General features: G+C 45.5%; 1 protein-coding gene across 8 annotated transcripts in view; it reads right to left on the reverse strand.

The window, feature by feature from the left end:
* SAMD11 (sterile alpha motif domain containing 11) overlaps positions 1–21,580 on the reverse strand; it is a 124,739-nt gene that overhangs the window by 59,246 nt on the left and 43,913 nt on the right. For 5 of the 8 annotated variants that reach the window (XM_030018579.2, XM_030018580.2, XM_030018585.2 and 2 more), the window contains exons 4-5: positions 17,814–17,864; positions 10,647–10,745 (exon numbers count right to left, since the gene is read on the reverse strand). The exons of 1 other annotated variant lie outside the window; for it this stretch is intronic. In XM_030018579.2, the coding sequence (XP_029874439.2) occupies positions 10,647–10,745; positions 17,814–17,864 (150 nt within the window). The remainder of the gene's footprint in view (positions 1–10,646; positions 10,746–17,813; positions 17,865–21,580) is intronic. 2 more of the 8 variants (XM_041124635.1, XM_030018578.2) reach the window with 1 other exon arrangement.

The following is a 21,580-nucleotide window of genomic DNA, read 5'->3' on the forward strand; positions in this document are numbered from 1 at the left end:
GTTGCAAAACACGAGTTACAACTCCAGCCTAGCCAAACTCCTTCACAACTCAGTCCTGCCCAGGCCCTCCCCTAGCCCCCAGCCCTAAGGGGAACACCAGCCCTACAACACAAAGCAGGCAAACACCTACCTCAACCCTGCGTCATCCATTTGCCATAAAAATCCTAGCACATTTCTCCACAGAAAAGAGCTACCCGAAAAAACTCAACAAACCACTTACCTCCTTCTGAAGGCAAATGGCGCGCTGCACAGCGTTCTCCCCTCAGCAGAGCGGCCCAGTTGCCCAGCAAATGGCGGCAGCTCTGTGGAACGGGGAGCACCTGTGCTGGTTTAGTGCCTACATCTGTGCTGGTTTAGTGCCCACACCTGGGCTGGGTTAGTGCCCACACCTGGGCTGGGCAGTCCCGGCACTGCCAGGCGGCAATGCTGGCCCTCCGCCCTGTGTTTCAATTCCCTTTGACTAACTGGTCCCCCATTCCTCAGTCTCATCCCTCATTCTTCGCCCCTGTCGGCTCCGGACTTTTGTGCCCACGTTCTGTAAAAAAAGGCCCAGCCCAGCACCTACCAAAGCCCACCTCGCAGGCACGGCTGGGCGGCCGGCTCTCGATGCACGGAGCTGAGCAGTGCAAAGGGCAGCCTGAACAAGTGGCACAGCGCAGAAACAAGACCCCCTCTCTCAGCCCAGGTTACAGGGTATACTCTGTGTGTTCAACTTCTTCACAATACAGGACAGTGTTTTCAAAAGACAGCAAGTCTTTTGGGGAAGAGGCTATTTGTTCCTCCGGGTTTACACACCACCTAACTCGCTTGCAGTAATCCTGTCATATACAGAACAGGCAACAAATTCACGGGCTCAGGGCTCCAGCAGGCAGAGCCGATGCAGGATTAAAGATCCCTCCCTCGGAGGGAATACAACTGGGAAAAGAATATCCAGCTTGCAGGACCTCAGGTCAAGATCCCAAACGCGCACTTTGGGGATACCAACATACATGTAGTAATGCCTAAAACTCGGCTGCTTGGTCTGGCACAGCGACTAATGCAGCTGAAGGCAGGGATGTAGGCTCACTGGAAGGGAAACTGAAATGGCTGTGACGGCATTCCTTCTGCAAAATTCCTCATCAGCAAAAGCACAGTTCTTGCCTGACCTCGGTGGGAAGGAGCCCACACTAAGGGGATGGTCCTTCCCACGTAGAGGATTCCCCCATCTGCGTGCTGAAGCCAATAATTCCACCCAGGTGCTCACTTGCAGCCCCAGCAGGGCAGAGTCACACTCTGCTTTTCCTTTGTCTTGTCTCCGAGCCGCTGCTGGGTGCCTGTTAATGCAGGCGCTCCCCCATACATGCACTGACACATGCACACACAATCAGATTAAAGGTCTGATCCCTTTCAGTAGCATAATATTATATTTTAAAAACCGGATTAGAGAAGGGGGCTTGAGCAAGATACAGATCTCCTGAAAGGTCAAGGAGGAGACAAATAGCCTTCTGTAGGGCTGCAGGTTGCCATGGCAACATCCAGTTTGCATGGGGTTTGGTAATTAATGGTTTGGGGACCCGCAGTAATACAGGTATGTTTCCAAGCAGCAGGGGAACATGTTCTGAGGCATGACTGTCTGGGCACTTCCATCTCATAGCAGCAAGTTTTGCTCTTGCAGTAAAACGAAGGGTAGAAAGCTGAGTACTTACTGTCAGGGATTCCAGAGGGCACGTGGCCGCTTGGCCACATCCAGATTTGCTTTCAGACTGGGAAGTGACTCAATGTTAACTGACAGTCTCATAAGACCTTTCTTCTGATACCTGGCTCAGGATGATCGAAGCTCCGATCACAAGATGTGGTTTTTTGGTATTTCTGCTATTTTGGCGGGCAAAGTTTTACGAGAGAACTTACAGCACTACAAGAGTTTTGAGTCTGAACTTTAAATCCAATACACATTTAACCTCCAACCAGAACGCTAAAATTCGCCCTGTCCTCTATCTGAACAGCGAATCTAAACATGTCTAGTAAAGATAAATTCCTGTTGTTGCTTTCAATTACAGCTGATGTGCTGTTGCTCGTTGCTGTTGATGGATTCATTTGAATCCATCGTCCCGTTTTTGCGACATCATACTTAGCAGCTGTGGAGAGGAATAAAATGTTAAAAAAAGATGAGAATCTTGTGTGGCAAAGAAGCGTGTGATGACTGCTGACAAAGAAGTGAGATCCCATCTTCACAAAGATGTTCCTCCTCCTAAGAAATAAAGGAAAGGTAGCAGCTACCTAACAGCACTGTAGACGTCCCTCAAGGCCAACTCTGTAGCTTTGAGAACAGCTGCAAGTGGCACAGACCTTGTAATGAACCTGGCCTCAAAAGGAACACACTTTAACAAGGAGTAAAGCTGGCAGTGGTGATGTGTAAGTGCCTGTTTATTACTGTGCTCCACGTAGCATAGGAGAAGTAACCATCCTACCAAACATGCCATATATCTATCCTGCCTTTTCCTTGCCCGTTTATCCACCGAAAAGAATGTCCTAGGCTTTTGCAAGCTGCTTTCCATCCAACAGAATTCCCATTCTGCCACTAGGCTCTGTCTTGCTGCCAAAAGCAACAGTTGGAGAAGTGGCTGGATATTATTATGGCTTGGGCAATTTTCAAATCCTAATGAAGAGAGGGCACAGGAGCAACAGATCCATTTACCAGGAATGCAGGAAAGCTGTGATAAGGGTTGTGCCTAAGCCACAGGCAACCGAGCAGCTCACTAGTGCGCCACAACTCAGGCCATGCATGCTGCAAGCAGCAACCACAACGCTTTAAAGGCCATGTCCAAATGGCTCCTTTACCTGGATGTAATATGAAATGAAAGCTGCTCTCTAACAAAATGCCCACCTGACCTTGCAGGGTATTTCTGAAAACACTGTACACTTGACCTGTTACACTGGCAACAAAAGAAAACTGCAGGGGAGCACAGCATAGGAGGCATATGCTGCAGGTTCCATGCTCGGTCTGGGAAACAACAAAAAAAGTCCTTCTCATCCTAAAACCTCATACCCAAACCCAATGAACATTGGTGCAGGACTCCAGGAGTACAGTCAGGACAACACAGATAACTGTGCAGCTCAGATAGACATCAGAGCTGAGTCTTAAATTCCCTGTCACATCCCAATGCTCTGATATAAGGAGCCTGCTCTGCAAAGCAGCAATGAGACATACTAATAACTAATGGCTGCAAAAATTACCACTGGAGGAAAAAAAAAACATTGCTAATGTTCTCTACGAATGCTTTGATTGCTGCACTGTCTATGTTTAATGGAACTAACTGGTCCTCTGTCTCCCCCAAAGCTGGTTGTTCGGATGAGACTTTCTGTAATGGCACTATAATGGTCCACCAGTGGTCATTTGATAGCCGCGTTGCTTACAGGAAAAGGCACTCAAGGGGAGAGACAGCCACATCAACAACTGGGGAAAACATCACCCAGACAGAAGGTGTCTGTTTGGGACGAGATGCCACAGGAATGCATTGACTCATCTGTGGAGTCCACAGAGAAGCACCTGCAGGACAACAGCTAAACCGGCAGTACTATCATCTCCGGCACACGTTGCATGAGCAATGTCATCTAGTCTAGCTAATGAGCCACAACCTGTGCTCAAGGAAGAAGAAGTCTATCACAGGGACTGCCACTGAACCGTCAGATTTGCTAACTGCGGCCATCCCTGGGGACGTATAAATGAATTAGGAGCAAGCCCTTTTAGGGAGGCTGTGGTAACCAGACACGCAGCAATCCTGTATGACTGACTTCTGGGAACAATAATCTTTTTTTGAGCAACATCTGCACCATAAGCCTCCGACTGGCAGTGTTTGAAGCCAGCAGCTATTGCTCCAAGATCCCTTCTGGTCCTGTCTTGTCCGCTGGTCCTCCTGCTGACCAGCATTTGGACCCTCACCCCAGTCACCTCTCCTCAATCCCAAATGCCCCAGCAAACTAGTCCCTTACATCTGCTGAAAGCCATCTTCCCAGCCCGGTTCTGGAGCCAGCCCTGCCAGCACATTCAGCGTGCAGTGACTTACAGAGAGGAGTAGACAAATGGGGCAGACACCTCAGTCTCTTGGCCCCTTCGGCTTTTGGCCCCTTGCGTGAGGGTAAGCAGAGAGGTGCTGCCGACTGCCTGGGCTGCCCAGCCCCTGGAGGGCACCTGAACGGAGACACACCACCCTCGAGATCCTCGGGAGGTGGCAGCTTCCAGTGATTGTTAACCCAAGCCGGATTCAGACTGGGAGCAATGCCTTTTAAATGTGTTTCATTTACAGACATTAGCAGCAACTGCATCTTTAACAAGGAGAAGGATGAGGAGACTAATGGATGGAGACAATTAACCAAAATATAAATCAGTGTCAGAGTCTCTGCATCTAGCAGAGGCAGCCAGGCGCCCGCAGGGTCTGGTGATTTTCGCAACACGCTGCTCAAAGTGACTGCAAAGAGTGATTGCAAAGAGGGGGAGGGAGAGCGGATGGAGAAAATTTGGTCAAAATTTAAATAATTTTCAGTAGCGGCTGCCTCCCTGTTGGCTGCAGACCTCTCCAAAATAAGGAGGCAATAGTAACAGCAACCTCAGTACAAATGCCATGCCCCATCCTCCTCACAGGGTGAGCCAGAATGAGCCCCCTGTGCCTCTTAGAGATTGTCCATCCTGCTGGCAGACAGGGTTTGCTCTGCCCTTGCTCTGAGCTGCAAGATCACATACAGTAACCTTTCAGTGCTTGGTATCAGGCATAAAAAAGTGCAGGTCACTCTGCAGAGGAGGTATTTCACCTGCGGCGCAGCACCACTCTGCAGTACCCGAAGAAGGCTGCTCCAGTGGTTAGGATATTTAGCACAAGTTCGAAACTCAAGCTGTCATTTTTCTGCTCCAGTTTCCTGCCCAGACTTTGCTGGCATGTCAGTTAACCACTTTGTGCTGCTGTTCTCCACAAACATGGGGATGCACAGGGGCACTGTGTGAGTGGGAGGCATTAGACACCAAGAGGCAATCTGGTACTTCAGCAATAAGAGTTCCAGATATATCTGAGATAAAAAAGAGGGAGTGATATTCTCAGTAGACACAAAATTGCATAGATCTAGAAACTGCAAGACAGTTAACTGAGGAAATGGTGAATGAATTCAGCACCGGACCAGGCCGGGTAAGTCTCTTCCTAATACTTGATCAAATCAAAGGCAAACTGGGAAAACCTGGTCAAAAATGCATGACTGTCTTTGAAGGGATGCAAAGTAGGAGATTGATGCCAGGTTTGGAAGAGAAGAGAGACTCAGAAAAGTAGCATGGGAGGAAATAAAACTGAAAAATATTTCTTTTTAAATATGTTTCACTGGCTCTCCATCCCCTTAACGATCACACAGTAAGTGCAGGGATTATATTAAATTTTACTGATCAATACAGTTGCCATAAAACTGTCCCGACCCTCTGCCCCTCCCTACAATAAAGAAAAAAAAAATCCAATATGCAAAAGGAGGAATGTCAGGGCTTGCAGGGGAAAAGACGCAAGGACATCGATTAAGCCAGGGGAAGTGGAAATCGGCGCAGGTGTGCGCCCATGCATCCTCCACACAAACCCTCCTGTGTCACTCTGAGGAACACACGTGGGGTTTCTTCTCCCTCCTCATTCTCAGCCTGACTGGACGCAAGTCCAGTTCAAGAGTATATTTCAATGGTACTCCTGGCTCAGGTAACAGATTCACAGACTCTGCTTACTCTGCAGTGACCTTCTTCTACATACCATATGCACCCACTCTAGCCAGGCCAAGTCCCTTGCCTGACCAGGTTGATACGCCAGCAATGACAGAGGCTTTGCGGCTCCAAGGAGATGACAATACTGCCAGAACCTGCAGAAACACAAGGGATTTTTCTTCTTCTCTGCTGACCTCCTCCCCCCTCTCCTCACCATCTCCCCAAAAGACAAGTTTGTGGTGTAAGGATCAGACCAGTGTCACAGCCAGACTGTTGTCAGAGTCATTTAGCAACAAGCAGACAGTGTGAGTGTGTCGCTCAGGGCTACCCAAACTGGAGCATACGCCCAGGGACAGGACAAGCATGTAAATCAGTCAGTGACTGTATGAAGGGAATAATGAGCTTTTTATGGAAGCCATTAAAAGGAAAACCCAGATTGGTCTATAAATACTGTTGCATCATTACAGCTCTGAGAAACAACCTTATGTAACAGCACAACTATGTAATGTCAGGACTGGTGTAAAATACCCACTCAAAGGCTCTCATATTTTTTAGTTAGCTTTTTTTAAAACTCAAAACAAAATTAATAACCAATTTCCGAAGAAAAATATGCACTCCGGCCCAGCCCTTGAAAAAAATCCACCTTCTGTCTCCCTACTATGCGCAGGTAAATCTGGGGCTCGTTAAAAGGACCTAGACAGACAGACATGACCTGGGGATTGCTGGCCATTGTGCTGCCCAAAGAGAAATACCTGACCGCAGCTCCCACATAAAATGCCACCAATATCACTACTTTTCCCTTAACCTGCACTGTCCAGCCTCTGCGGGCCATTTAATCACAGATTCATTGATTTTAAGCCCCAGAAGGGACAGTTATATCTACCTCGTCTGACCTCCTGCACAGAACCTGTCAGAAAATCACCCTATCGTACTCCCAGTTAATAGTGGCAGCTCAAAGTGAAAAAAATGTGTGACCTGTGCCTCTGCCCACCAGGAAGCAAGCAGAGACCCTCCATCTCAGAACCCCGACCACACTGATTCGAGTGCTCTGGGGGTAAAATAATCTGTTTATTCCCAAGAGGTGATGAATCCTCTCCGCTTCTTCCTTACTAGTATGTAAACCTTCCTACGCAGATGGAAAAAAACCACGTTTCACACGATGACCACTCTGACTCCCTGCCACACACGCAGCACCAAATCAGTGCAGGATTAACCATCTTCCAGTCTGGCAGAGCTGAGAGTCGTCTTGGGATAAGAAATTCTGCAAAAATAACTTTCTCCTCAGCGTGTCTTGGTTTGCCCTGGCATGGCCTTTGAGTACCAGAGGTCCTTGAGCAGACAGGCAAGGTCACTGCCTCTGACACTCCCAGGCAGTAAAACTAGGGTCACTGAGTCAGCAGAAACAGGGAAGGGATGCGGATCAGGGAAAGCTCGCAGCTCAGACCTATCAAGGGCTCTTCCCCTCCTCCCTCACTCCTGCTTATCACCTTGCACACAGCTCAAAACATCCACCACCATCTCCCTAATCACACAGCACACAGCCAATACCTTTCCTCTCAGGTCGACAGTGGACAGAATAGCCAGAGCAGGATAAGACCTAAAGCTGGGCACAGGAGGATTTGGGTCAAGGATTTGAAGGCTCTGATCAGGTGACTAATAAAGAAGTGGATGGGGGGGGGGGGGGGGGGGGGGGGGGCGTGCAAGGGGGAGCAGCAGAGTTTCTTTCACTGTTAAACAATAGGCAGCATGACCCGCTGACAGGCTGTGTCACTTTTCCATCAGAGATAGGCAGATAAGCCCCAGGCAAAGAAGCTGGATGCAAGCCAGCATATGTATGTGCATCTCTGAGGAGCGGAGGGGCTGCCTCCTTCCTCCAGACCTCTCTGTGCCTTACTGCCTCTCCTCATCCCACTTCTCACACTCCAGGACCTCTCTGGCATAAGCTGGGAAGCCTCAGCTCCTCTGACCTGCCACTTCATGAATTGCAATGTGGCAAACTGCTGGGAGGCAAGCTACCTTGTGATGCATTTTCTGGTTCCCTCTCCTTATTTCCCGAGCTCATCTCCAACTTCTCGACTTGCTGCAAAAACCCAGACCCCGCATCTACCTGGCCAATGACGTTTGTAGCCAGCAACGTGTTCAACAGCACTTTCACATGCTCAACCAAGTGCAAACTGGCCCTGTTATTCAGGAATCCAGCTTGGGGCCCGCTGAAGCTAATGGAAAGCCTCCCACCTACCTCCACTGCCACAGGAGGAAGCTGTACCCCGTGAGAATTTTGCAATCTAGACAGAAGGCAAGCATGATTTTCAGCAGGCAAAGCTCAGGGCACAGTTGCCTCTCATTCCTTGGCCTTCTTGGTTATATTTTTATTGCTCAGTCTTTAGGTTGCTTTTTAAAACTTCATCATTGATTAAAAAAAACTCTCAGTCACTCTCTGTCCTTCTTAGATATCAGTCCTGATAGACCTTGACAGACAACAATTTACCAGCACCCCACTTCTGCCTCTGGGTATTTCCACCTTCTAATAAGATGTCACCCATCAGACAGAGGCAAAAAGGGAATGGAAGGGGAAAGGCGAGGGAAGGGAAAATAAGAAAGAGGGAAGGGTAAACAAGTTTTACCAACTGAGGGGAGCTGAGAGGCCTGAAAATCCCAACCCCAACCATAAGCAGTACAGCCCTAATTCTCCCTGCAGACTTATCTTGAAAAAGAAAAAAAAATCATCCTGCAATGTCCCAAGCAAAATGCTCATAAAATTTCATTAATGCTCATGACAGTTCATAAAAATGATCAGTAGAGCTGGCAACTCCAAAATTAGGTGGAAATAAGTATAAAGATGTTTTTATTGTAATCCTGCTTTGTCATTCGGTTCCCTGCAAGCACGTAAATAAAAATAAGATGGAACTATACCACACTGATGCTGGACTGGAGATGGGGAAGAGATAAAGCACCGAGATGAAGCGCAAACCCAGTCTATCATTATTGGCACCTTATTCTGATAGTTGGTTTTGACATGCACCCATCCGCTTAAGGTACCACAAAAGCATTTAGCAACGGGCATGCCCATGCTAGACATTTTAGCCTCAGATTTCCCCTCCTGCCTGCAGTAATGCAGATAGGGCTTCTGAGTTTGAAAAACTATCAGACGGGCCTAATGCATCTTGAATCCTGCATTTCCACCACAGTTGTAATCTTGGAGCCAAAAAGCTTACTGTGCAGCAGGATAAAGGAGCACAGTGACTTCTGGGAAAAGGAGAAGGGCACAAAGCATTAGAAATAATGAAAGCCTGAATCCAAACAAGGTAGGGAAAGCCCTAAACACAGTCAGTCACTTTACTACTCCTCCATCACCAGCAGGATACACCAGCCTTCCAGATGAGACACCTCACCCAGAGTTGTACGAAGTATAGGCATTACAAAAACATGGTGTAAGCACTGTGCAAGACCGTCATTGGCAAGGTGCAGCTCTTGGGAAGCACCATCCCCCTATGATGCTTGCATTGCTGTTCATTGCAGTCTCCTGCTCTTTCTGCCAGCCTTACTGCCCCCGGCTCTCTTCTGAGGCAGGAAACATGAAGACCTTGTGCTGTTTTTCTCTCATAAGGACATGGAACCCAGTACTCCAAGCTGGCAAGAAGCCTGAAGGTTAGTTACAGACTTGAAGGTTAGTTACAGACTCTTTTTTTCCACCTGCCATTTTTTCTTAGTGCAGATATGCATCCAAGTACGCACATGACTAGTCCCTTGAAAACATCTTTGACTTCTACCTTCTACGCACACACTTGCTGGGCAGCAACCCAACACAAATTCACCAGAGTTCAGAAGGATTTTCCACAATGGTCCATCTTCATCGGCTCATCTGCCACAACCACTACAAGCGTCTGTACTTTTTTCCTCTGAACATCCATCAAGCCCATGCGATTGATCACTCCCTCCCCGAGCACAGGCTGCAGCTCACCCTGGCCACTAATAAAAAAAGTTTCACTAAGAGAATAATGAAGGCAACCATGGCAAGCAGAAATGCCACTGGAGGGTGGGGTGTCACATACTTGTCACACTCCCTTATTGTGAGTCAAGTGCGTTTCATGAATACCTAAAACTGCTTCCATTCTGCTCTTCCCCTGCCTCCTCGCTATAGAGACCTTGTGAATCAACCTCCAGGACTCCCTGCTTCACGGACTCCTGCAGCTCACATTGGATCCCTCCTTCATCCTAGAGCTTCAGCGTCTCTTTGTTTTCCTTTCCATCGTTTCCCAGGAGCTTAGTGTGTTCTTATGCAGATTTATAAACCCTTCTTTCAGTTCCCCATTTTCTCATTAACACCAACTTAATCATCCCTGCTTACCCCAAATTTCCCCAAGTTCCTAGGTCTCCCATGCTGGATCTCCAAACTGGTCCCTTAAAAAATACTTCTCAAACTCCGTTACTTGTCAGAATCCAAGTCACACCCAGCCTCACGCTCTAAGCCAAGCAGCTGCTCCTGCTGCATGCGTGCAAGTGCAGGGAAGGGCCAAACAATTCCTCTGCCTGCAGCACCAGGCAGCCTGGAGGTCCTGATTTTTCTCCTGACAGGTTTTCTGGCATGTCTGACTTGCACCAAAATCAATGGGCCTGTCCTGCTGACATGTAGAGTGTTCCCTGAAGTTTTGGACTTGTCTAGATGCTGCGTTCCAATGTTCCTCAGTAACAGACAAATAGAAATGTTTTGCTCAGCCAATAAAAAGAATGTGTCGCTGACACGCAGCTGGTGTGCCTAATGGATATAAGGTCTCTCTGAATATCCCAAATTCTCCTCATTTTCTCAATTCATTAAGCTGCCTGCTTTGAACTGATGAAATATTAAAATACTCAGATGAGCGATTTTAAATGGGTGATAGGGTATAAGTTTAGACAATGAACAGTGGGAACTGATGATCTACAGGAATCATTCACATAGCCAACTTACATTTGAATCCTTTCAATTTCACAGTAGGGTGTGAAGGGAGAGGTCAGAAAACCTTCTATTCCAGAAACATGCCCTTGAAGTTTTGATCCAACGTACAATCTAAAGGCAGAAGGATATGATTCTCTTTTCGATTGCTGCATGCAGCTGAAATATATCAAGAATGCTTCCCCAAAGCTGTAACCAAGCTTATGTATATCTCAACAATATACCAAGGCCTTAAGATGCCTTCACATGCTCGGTTTATCCAGAATCCTTTCAGCTGCCCTACAAAAGTTCCATTATACCCCCCCACCCATCATAGATATACTAGACATGATAACACACTGGGGATACATATGAAGAACATTAATCTTGTATAAACATTCTCTCTCTCTTGTAGGTATCTAACAGCTTTTCTCACCTACCTTATTTGAAATATAATTGTATTCTTCTATCTTTAAAATGAAAGCTAAAACTAGTTTATCAGCTACCTACTCACCTTTACCATTCCTCTGAATCTCTGCTAGTACATAAATGGTCTCCTTTCCCTAACCCGTCCCTATAGCCAAATGAAGCTTCCTGGGAATGAATACAAAAGCAAAAAGTACTGCTACTGAAATAACAATAAAATAATTATTTCTGATTAAATAATAGTTTTCAGCAAACCAATAGGTACCAATTTTCTCCTCCCTGTTCATCCGTTCTTCCCTACAAGTATGTTCGTTCCAGAATCTGCACAAACAAGGCCACAGATAAGGCCTTGTCTGGCCTTATCCCTACGGGAAAGGGAGAAGCAAAAGCTACTCAGGTAACCCTGCTCTACATGACTCCATGAAAATCCCAAGTCTAATTCACCCACTCACATGGGCCTTGGGGAACGTCCTGCCAGCAGCCTCTGTGGAGTTCAGGAACACGCGCAACTTCTAGAACTAAATTTCATCGGTGCCTTCCAGCAAGATGATGTCAAGAACAACTTTGTTTCCTGCCAGTACCAGTCTTTTGGGGGGTTTAGATCCAACAAATAAAAGGAAACCATATACTCTATAGCATAGAGCCAGAAGTCTGTCCTGTTGCCATTTGAAGTCCCCAAAAAGCATCTGATGGAACATCAGGCCCATACGTAGCAGCTCCACCCATTTTATCTCAATATCCACACTTTCAAACTTCACATGGATGCTTTGTGGGTGATCGCGCACAAGCAAAGCAAAGGTTGCTCATATTTTTTTCTACAGAACTGGAAGCTTAGCTCCTTGGCTGAACCTTCCGAAATGCTCTTCATTCTGACTCAGAACATTCTTGTTAATGTCTACCAACTATGTGGATTTGGTGTGGATTTACTTTACTTTTCTTCTTTAAGTTCAACAAAAGAATACATCCATTTACTTGTTGGGCAACTATTGTCTAAAATCAAACAGGTATGTCACTGTTTGATGAACAAACTGAGTTCACCCATCTGGAAAGTCTTTTCTTTCCAACATATTGTCTCCACATAGCCATGCCTTGACTGCCAACAACAGTGGCATTAGCCAAGAGCTTCCTTGTATTTACTGGCTTTGCCTTCAGGAAGCACGTCCTGGTTCACAGCTTTAACACTTAGAAAGGTGAGAGCTCTTTGTATAGTCCACCAAGATAAGGATTAAAACGTTTCCTTATGCAGTCTATGTCCCAAAGCCACAGCAGAAATAATCTGGAAGGGCCGAATTCAGCCTCATGTTAAGTAAGGGTCCTCCCCATACCAATCCAGAAGTCATGGTTAATATATTCTGTGGTATTTCACTGGGATCTTTCTAAGCTTTCTAAAGCATACAGTCAAGAGTCAGCTTCACCGTTGTCCTCCAAAGTCATCACAAGTTACGGAAACAAGCTCTGTAAGTCTACATACAGTTGGTATCTCATCAGCCTTCTCTGCCCTGACTTAAATCAGATGGGCAAAATCTGACTCATTCTGTTTAGTTCAGCTTACTATCAGCTTTTTCGACTGGGGCTACTGCTTCAGCCCTGCTGTCCGTTGGTGTCGAGGCAGGAATCAGTGACTGACATGGAAGGGTGAAGGCAGGTCCCCATTTGAAGGCACTCTTGTCCCTCTGCCACTGTCTGATTTTTCTGCTGTAACTTAAAGGCGCTTATCTGACAAATACCAGCTCTTTTAGCAGCAGATGCTAAAGACTGCAGGGTATTAAGGGGTCACATCTAGCTTCCAGCTGCTAAAAACTTCTTGTGACCTTTTAGTACCTACTTCAAGTCTCCTAGATTAAAAGGCAAATCTTACTAGGAAAAATAAATAAATAAATAAATAAATAAATAGACAGCCCAGAAGCCATCCTATATCAATCCTTAAAGGGCAGAGCAGCAGAATCCTCTGGCACTTCACAACGTTACTTGCATCACACAGCAATACTTTCTGCTGAGTCAGGATCAGCCTTGACACGTTCAGAACTATCTACTTTTCAATTCTCCTCTCCTGCTTTCCTCTTCTCTCCCTGTGTACCTTTCCAAAGGAATGAGCTAAATCAGTGAATTTCCCTTCAGTTCGCTTCTCCTGTCCCATTTCCCATGTATTTTTCATCTGCTTCTTCCAGTTGGCCTGATTCGTTTAATGTCCTCTTCCTTATTGACTAACCTGTTCCATTCCTCCTTAAATACAGTTTTCTAAAAAGCGTGCAGCTGTACCACCTAGACCAAACATGTACATGTAAGGATCCAGTTTAAGCACTGCTGCTTAAACTGAGCTCTGGCTGAGTTAAGGGTTTCTGCCAGGGTTAAATCAATGTGGAAAGGCCCACTAAGTATGTTATCGTCAGATTTAAACATACACGTACACATGCACACGGATACACAGGCTCTTGGCCAAATGTCTGTCTGTCTAAAATACATTCTAATATGGTTCGTGCCCATCCAGAAAGGCTGGTTACACACCACTGTAATCTTTGTTTAAATGGTGGTTGTTAAATGCATTTTATTTGCTCTGAGAAAATGATGCCTTTGTTTCTCTTCCCTCCTCTTATGCAGCCTTCATGTGGCATATACCTGGATAAAATTATCCCCTGGCAGGCCCAGTAAGCTTGGAGTGTCTCCTCAAGTGGGTTTTTGTTCATATGGCAGTGAAGAGACTCTCTTGCATGCTCCTGCCTCCCTCCTTTGTCGCTGTTTTATGCCTGCACCCGCGCAGGACTTCGAAGACAGAAATGCTGCCTCGGATATTCTTTCAGAGTTTGCTTACCATGCAGCCAAAAGCTAAAACATGCGGCTGAACATCGAGATGCCTAGCTCAATTCTCTGCTATGCTCCTTGTCTTTGTATGCAGCTTTAACCAAATTACACACCATCTTCCTTCCTACCAGTCAAGCCGTCTTTAACAAGGGCAACAGTAAACAACTCAACTTCCTTGGAAACAGGGATGGCTTAATTGCACTGACAGTGTCTTGAAATTCGAAGGTGGGCAAAATGTTTATTCCACCCTGAGCTGCATCACTGCATGGTATTAACATGCACAGCCTCTTATCTATTTCTCACTCACCTCCCTGCAGTTCCCTCAAGACATCAAGTGGCAACAAATAGAAGGAAAATCCTTTTCCTCCCTGGAACTCCTTTTTATTCCACAATTTATTTTCATGAGATGCCTCAACCTCAGAAAGGTAATCCTGCCTGTGGTGCTGAGCAACTGTGACCCACACTGAAATCAGTGGGAGCAGAGTCTAGGCATCTTGTGGCCGAGACCAGGCTTTAACCTTGTGTTTACTATTCCAAAATTTGACAGGCTTGTCTTGAAATAAAAGGAGAAGTGCATCACTTACTGAACAACTTCAACACATTTCAGCTAATTATTCCAGGAACAATATGTCCATGCAAGGGAATTCTACCTTAAAAAGGCAATTTTAAAGGAAGACTAGCTGTAAACAAAACCTCAAACCTGTATTAACTTCAAAGCTTACAAGGGAAGGGAGCAAAGCACCTGGCAAGACAAGGAGAGATCCTAATCTCCCCTTTCAGGACAATTGCCCTATCTCGAGCTTTTGGTTCTCTGCATATACAATGATTTGTACCCAATTAAATGTCTTTTTATCCAGGGCAATGCAGACAGCAGTTCTAAGGTAGCTAAATCCAGTGAATCCAGGTACCCTCTGACAACTTGGAAAGGAAGATCAAAGACAAACTTATGACAAAGAGGCAGGTAAATTAAGATGGCAGTTCTCAGACCTGCTTGATTTAAAGTAGCATGGTGACTGTGTGCATTCAGGCAGGTGTGGTGCATCGTAACGATTTCCTGGCATGGGTTTGGGATGACCTGTGTAGCTCCCATGTGCCAAATTATGCAGGTCACTGAGAAGAAAGGTCAGCTAAACCTTTCTGCCACCCCATGAGGTATTTTAGATCTGCCAGATCTTTTACAGAACCGTGTGGCAATTTTGGTCACTTAAATACATACAACCTTTATCTGTACCGACACATAACCACACAAATTACTTTCTTTGCCACACAGCATAACACGCGTTGGTTTCTTCTGAACTAGCTGGATGGGCACAACTTTTGATAGTTGGACTAACCATTTAATCTGCAAAAGCAAAACTTCTGTTCCCAAGAGGAACCACCATGTTTCTGCCAGGAGAGAGCTAAACCGAAGGGAACAAACAGTTAAGCTGAGGAAGCCCAAGAAGTGTACTTGTTGACATAAAAATCAGACCATTATTTTATTCTATGCATTGCAAGTTCAGAATTTATTTTTTTTTTTAAGACAGGGATTCTAATTGCCAAAGGGGTCTGCACCCTTAGTTGCCATTGTGCAGAATCGTTGTTCACATGGCTATTAATTAAGGCTTGTGTCAGCACTTCCATTACAAACTTCTGCCTTTTAGGAGTTTATAACTGAGCCATAAAACTCTGCTCTAGGCTGAAATTTATCATGAAAGGGTCTGCCTGGAAGGAATCCATTCTTTTGTATTTTAGAGTCCCAAAACCTTACAGTGACAAACCAGGGATTTTATTCTAAAGGCTGCCACACAAAAAACTTCAGCTGTTTTTTATAGGAGTGCTGGGTGAGATGTGCCTTCTAGACTGGCTTCCAGAAGCTTACTGATCAGGGTGGGGTTTTGTATTCTTAACATTGTAAATTTTAGGAATTATGGGGGTTTATGCTTCACGGCCAAAGTCTGTGCTTACTTAAATACCAATGAATACCTCTGCCCTCACTTGTTCCCTAACGGAGTATGAATCAGTACAGATTTCCCACCCTTCACTTCCCGCTGCCTCATGGGGGTGCCAAGACTTAATTCATACTCCAGTACTCAATTAAATTTAGATGGACTTGTCTCTCCAGGTGGACGGTTTAGGCTATAACCTTCACACACCAACGTTGCCAACAGAACAGTCCAAATTGTCCTCAGGTTGGGGGAGAGAGGCAGTGGGTATGTGTGAATGGGTTAAAATGACAGAGACTATTTGTCCTTCACTTCTCCGCTGCCCACTTTCACTCTTTTGCCACATTTTTGGGGGAGAGCACACAGAACAGGGGCAGAACTTGTTAGCACTGCATTTGAAGGGCATGTGATGGAGATGGAAGTAATTTCTAATACTCTCTGCTCCTGTCACTGATGCTTACATTTGCGAAACATTCTGAGGCTTGCAGATATAACAGAAATGCCCACATCAGCTGCAATATTCACAGGTCTAGACAATCTGATCTCTACAGAGTATGAATAATTTCTTAAATGCTTGTGAGGTGTCTAGCATGCAGTGGGCACTTCCACAAGTAATAGTAGTAGTAGTAGTAGTGGTGGTGGTGGTAGCAATAATACTATTTTCCTACTGTTTTTAAATCTCCAACTGAACAAGAAGTTTACGCAAAGCATCAGAAACTACTTTTAGCAAAACAAAAAAGTTATTAGTGGACTGCAAAGCAAGCAGATCCAATGGACCAGATCCTGATTTCTACAGTATCCACATATGTATGAAACACATACAGAACCAAATTCTGGACTGTTCTGTACCCTATCTACCTCCTTCTGTTCTACGTTCTCCAAGAAGTTTCACAGCTACACAGATTAATTTTTCTTGTTCTAGAAAACAAGCGGTACCTGCCAGGCTCAACTATTTCACTCTGATGTGGCAATTCAGTATAAAAGAGAAATTTCAAAATTCCAGTTTTCTTTTTCTAGTGCAGAGGCAAATTTCTGCAGCTATATTTTTAAAGGATTAGAAAAGTTTATGACTACTAGCAACACATAAAGAAAATGCACTATGCTCATGGTATCAGCTGACCCAGAGGTCACAAAGAAATATTCATGTTTGTAACTGGGTATCTTCAATTTATGAATTTCCACCTTCTTAGCGTATCTGTTACTACAGGAAACCAGACTTTAAAAGCAATATATCAGACTGGTTCGGCAATCCTTCTCTTCTCACAATTCAGACTTCTATGTCACTTCTTTTATTTATGCTTTGTAAAACACTTGTCATTTTTTTAATGTCAACTTTTTCCCAAGCTGACTTGTAAATACTCTCACATTGCACTTTTGCAGCCGTAGCTCAACCCGTTCGTACTTCACATTGCAAAATGCAGAGTCCTATTGGCTCCAATAGTTCATACTTCGACACTGCAGTCGGACTCCTACATGCCTAAGTTTTTGCAGGACCAGGGTGTCTCAGCGGTATCGTATTATCTAAAGCATCTGTCATCCAGTGATTCTTGTCATTTGCAGTCACAGGCCCACCTTATAAGGTAGCACTTCTTTAAGTTGTCTCAGCACAACACTGCAACTCCTGAGCAATCCAGGAGCATCAGTCAGTTTGGCCTTCAATTAGTCTTTTGTGCAAAGGATCACTTTTGCAAATGAGATGCAGACTCCCATGTCTCTCATGTCAGGAAATAGACCTGGGCCACCCCAACCTTCCATTCTTCCAAAAAGGCACCAGAGTAAACATACCAAAACCAATAATGGGCTTTCTTTACAAGTCTAATCCATTCTCTCTTCCAACATAAAAGAGACTGTTTCCCCCCACAGACAACTTTCCCCAAAATAAAAACAAAAGGAAGGATATGTGGTAAGGGGAGAAAGAGGAACAAAGGAGGAAGAAAAAAACCCACAGCACTGACAGTTAGAAATGTTCATTTACATCTAACAGCATCCATACGCCAGTAACATATCATAAACTCTTAGCCTACCATACAAAGAGGGTGCCCCAAAATGGTACCTGCAAGAGGTCTCTCGGAAGGAGATGTTTAAATCCCAGTGGGTGTGTATCCTGTTAACAAACAAACAGAGAGGTCAATGGCACATGCTGAACGCTGCATCTCTTGCCACTTAAAAGATCTGCTGCATCATGACAACCCACCCGTGGTCCTCTCAAACTCCCTCTCCCTAGCTTTCAACCACAACGACCGCCACCTTCTGAGCTGTGGGGTGCTGTGACAAGCCACACTGCACGCACATGGCAGTCCTGAGCGTCCACAGCAGGACTTACTGCTGTAAATAAGAGCCCTGCAGGTGAGCTGTACAGCGGTGAGAGAACGTCTCCTTGCTGCATGCAGTCTCCCTAATAGGTGTAGGGACTGCAGGATGTTATCTCAAGTAATGGGTCATGTTCAGAGGAAGCAGAAAGAGCTAAGCATTGACATTTTATGAAGAAAACCCAAATATGTCTGTACTGTATTCCCTCCTCCACACCCGCCCCAAGCTGTAAATAAATTATTAGCAATTTCCCACCTCGGAAATTAATTCACATATTCTGTCACTCTGCCTGCTGACAAGCAGGAATAGTGGATTCTAGATTAACAATAACCTAAATTAAGACAGAGCAGCCAACGGGGTTGGTTTTTCGTTGCCTTTTTTTTTCCCCTAGCTACTAGACAGCATCTACACCAACCCAGAGGGCTAAGGCAGATGCTTGACCTTCTGTGGTCTGGTGTCTCCACTCGATACCAGGGAGCACTGATCTCCCCCGCCACCCAGAGGAGGTCTGTGACCACCACTGTTTCTCCACGTCAACATGATTGATGAGAACCCCAGCCATTTGAGACCAAACTGGCAAGCAAGCCTGTATCCTTGCACAAACCCACTCCCACGTCTCTCAGCATCTGCCAGTGAACATGCTGGTTCCTGGCTGTGCTTATCAATCAGCTCCTGCAGATAGAGGTTCCCAAAAGCATTAAACAGAAGTGGCTGCAACTATCACAAGCAGCAGAGGCCAAAGGCACTTTTGTGCATTTTGTGTATCCCTACAGCACTCCTGCCTGTGTCCTCCACTAGAAAAAGCAACAGTGTGCCGCCGAAGACCATCTGACTGCAGAAGAAGCCTAATCTAAAACCTGCTGAAGTAAAAGAGAGCCTTTCTTCCAATTTGAATGTGCTTTGAATTGGGCCAGAAAACACTTAAGCATGACCAGTGAAGTCAATGGGACTTAACTCAGGTTTGAGTGTCTGTTTAAGTGCTTTCCTGAATGGATGTCCCTGCTTCAGCCTAGTTCAGAAATCAACTGAAAACAACTCTTAGCACGGAAATAATTTCACATCCAAGACATGACGCTGCTGCAAGTTTTACTAATGTGATAGCATACCTTTTGTGCTCTTCCTGCAAGTCTGGCTCAGAAAGGGAGTCTGGTTGCTCTCTGAGTAGTTCTTTTAGGGGCGAGTAGTTCTTTTAGGGGATGGTTAGATTTTAGTAGATATTAACTTCCACCAATAAAGCTATGCTCAGAATTGTACTTAGTAGTTCTTCCACATATACCTAGTTTTTCCTATTCTTCTTCTTCCTCATATGTAACAGTTTAGAAAACCTATCCCAGCTTTCCATCTTCCTGACATTTTATTTGCAAATAGAAATGGAATAGGCACTTCCCAGTTACTGAGCTTATAGCAATAACAGTTGTTCTTCAAAGTGAAAATTCAGACACTGTTTGAAAACTTTCTGGAAAGGACAGGCCAAACCGGGGCATCGAGTAAAATTTCCATGAACCGAAGTTTGGTCAAACTCTCGGACACATTTGGACTTTCCAGGTAAGCTGATCTGAATCCAAAGTTCAAAGCAAATTCAAGCCAGCCAAAGCCCTTATGGCCCTAACAGGCCCAGATGGGTCTGGCCTGCTCACAAGAGAGTGGAATTGGTGAAGGGTGTTAAGACTGATTTCGCACTACTCCCTAGAATACTAGATTTCCTACATACACAAAACCTTCATAAACCCCTTTAATTGCAGCTCAGCACCTTACACTGTGCAAATCAGACCCTGGCAGCTGCACAGTGGAAGTAGGGAGAGCTCCAAACACTGCACAGTAATGAACTCTGTGGGACCAGCTGGAAATCAAACTGCAAGTCTGAAAAAGAACCTTGTTCTTCTCCTGTTTCTCTGTCCATAAAACGTTCTTCAGTGCCCTCAAAAAAACCGAAAGGGTTTGGCCCTGAGCTATATGTAGATTAAATGCCACGTTTGTCTGATTAAAAACGCCACGATCCCTTTCCTAATGAAAAAATTTCAATTCAGAAAACCTGTGTTTAAGGTAACGTGCCCTATTGGGCCTCTGAAGGCAACGTGCATTTCCTCCAAGCAGTGTTCAGAGCCTAACAGGGGGCCATAGTCCGCTTTGGACTACATATGTGCTCCCATTACACCCCCGTGTGTGCGCCATACGGCTCTCACAGAGCCTGTGTAGCTGGCACACAAAGATGCGCAGCAACAGAGCATCCCATTCTGCCATACCACCAACCATTCTGTCTCACCCTAAAATTCAGCTAACTACGTGCCTCTCCTTTCCATAGATGCTCAGCTCTGGAGCTCACAACACGTAGTAAACATCCATCTATTGTAACACCACCTGGCAGGTAAAAAGTGTTTTTCACACTGGACTCTCAAAGCAGGGCTGCAACGTTCCTTTTACCCATGCGGCTAATATATCTCATTTAAAAGCTCCCATCCACACCTGGAACTGTCATCTCTTCCAGCTCTCCGACTCAGATCCTGGGACTGCACAACCTGTACCATAACGGGAAGGTCCACATCCCACCCAAATGCCAAGGAAGCAGGTAGGCAGGTACCTCCCAGCCGTGGCACTGCCAAAGGGGGCACAAGGCCGGAGGGTGAAATGATCTGTTCGGGCAGCAAAGGGAACTGACATCAGAGCAGGAGCTTGCCTGGGCTCCCGGCTCTCTACTTGGGGTTCAGTCTCTAAGGTAAACTCTCAGCCTTCCATAAAATGTAACTTATGGTCCGTCACAGCTACTGCCATGGGCAGACTGCAGATAGGGATCCTGAGTGTCAGGCGAAGGCATGTCTCATAATGAGACTTAGCACAGCTAAACTTCAAAGTGTAAGAACACCTCATCAGAGAGTTATAAGTAAGGGGGAGGGAAAACCTCATACCAAAGGAATAGCTCAGATCCACATAGAGGCAGAAACATCTATCTGCCGAGATGGATAATTAAACACCCATATTTAGACAAATGAATAGGTGAGAATGAAATTAAGTTCTAATTATCTTTTTTTGCGGGGGAGGGGGGGGGATAGGGAGCAGAACCAAGCACTCATTCCACATCTCTATGCCGTTACCACCTATTAGATTTCTGAGGCTAATATACGTCTTGCTTTAACAGGTTATTCATCCAATTGAAATCAAATTACTAATAATTTGCAAACTATCAGCTACACAAGCCTGTCCTTGGGTTGTACAAAGAGTGGTGAGCAGCAGCCAGTCTTTTACAAATTAATAACAGAAAAGGAGGGGGAAAAAATAAAAACCATAGCCAGGCAAGCAAAGGTACCACAGCTGCTACTGTCTCTCCCACCTCCTCACCCACCCAAGGTCTCAGACACAGTGTGATCAGTTAGAAAGTGTTCAGTAAAAATGACCAGATGGGGCCCACAGCAGCAGAAAGAGACAGGCTCCCTGCACGGCTTCGGAAGAGGGGAGAGCAGTCTGAGGGGTATGGAAGCTGGGGGAATTAACAAACTGCTGCATCAGGCACTTCAG

The sequence above is a fragment of the Aquila chrysaetos genome, chromosome 6, assembly GCF_900496995.4.
Source record: "Aquila chrysaetos chrysaetos chromosome 6, bAquChr1.4, whole genome shotgun sequence".
Taxonomy (NCBI): domain Eukaryota; kingdom Metazoa; phylum Chordata; class Aves; order Accipitriformes; family Accipitridae; genus Aquila; species Aquila chrysaetos.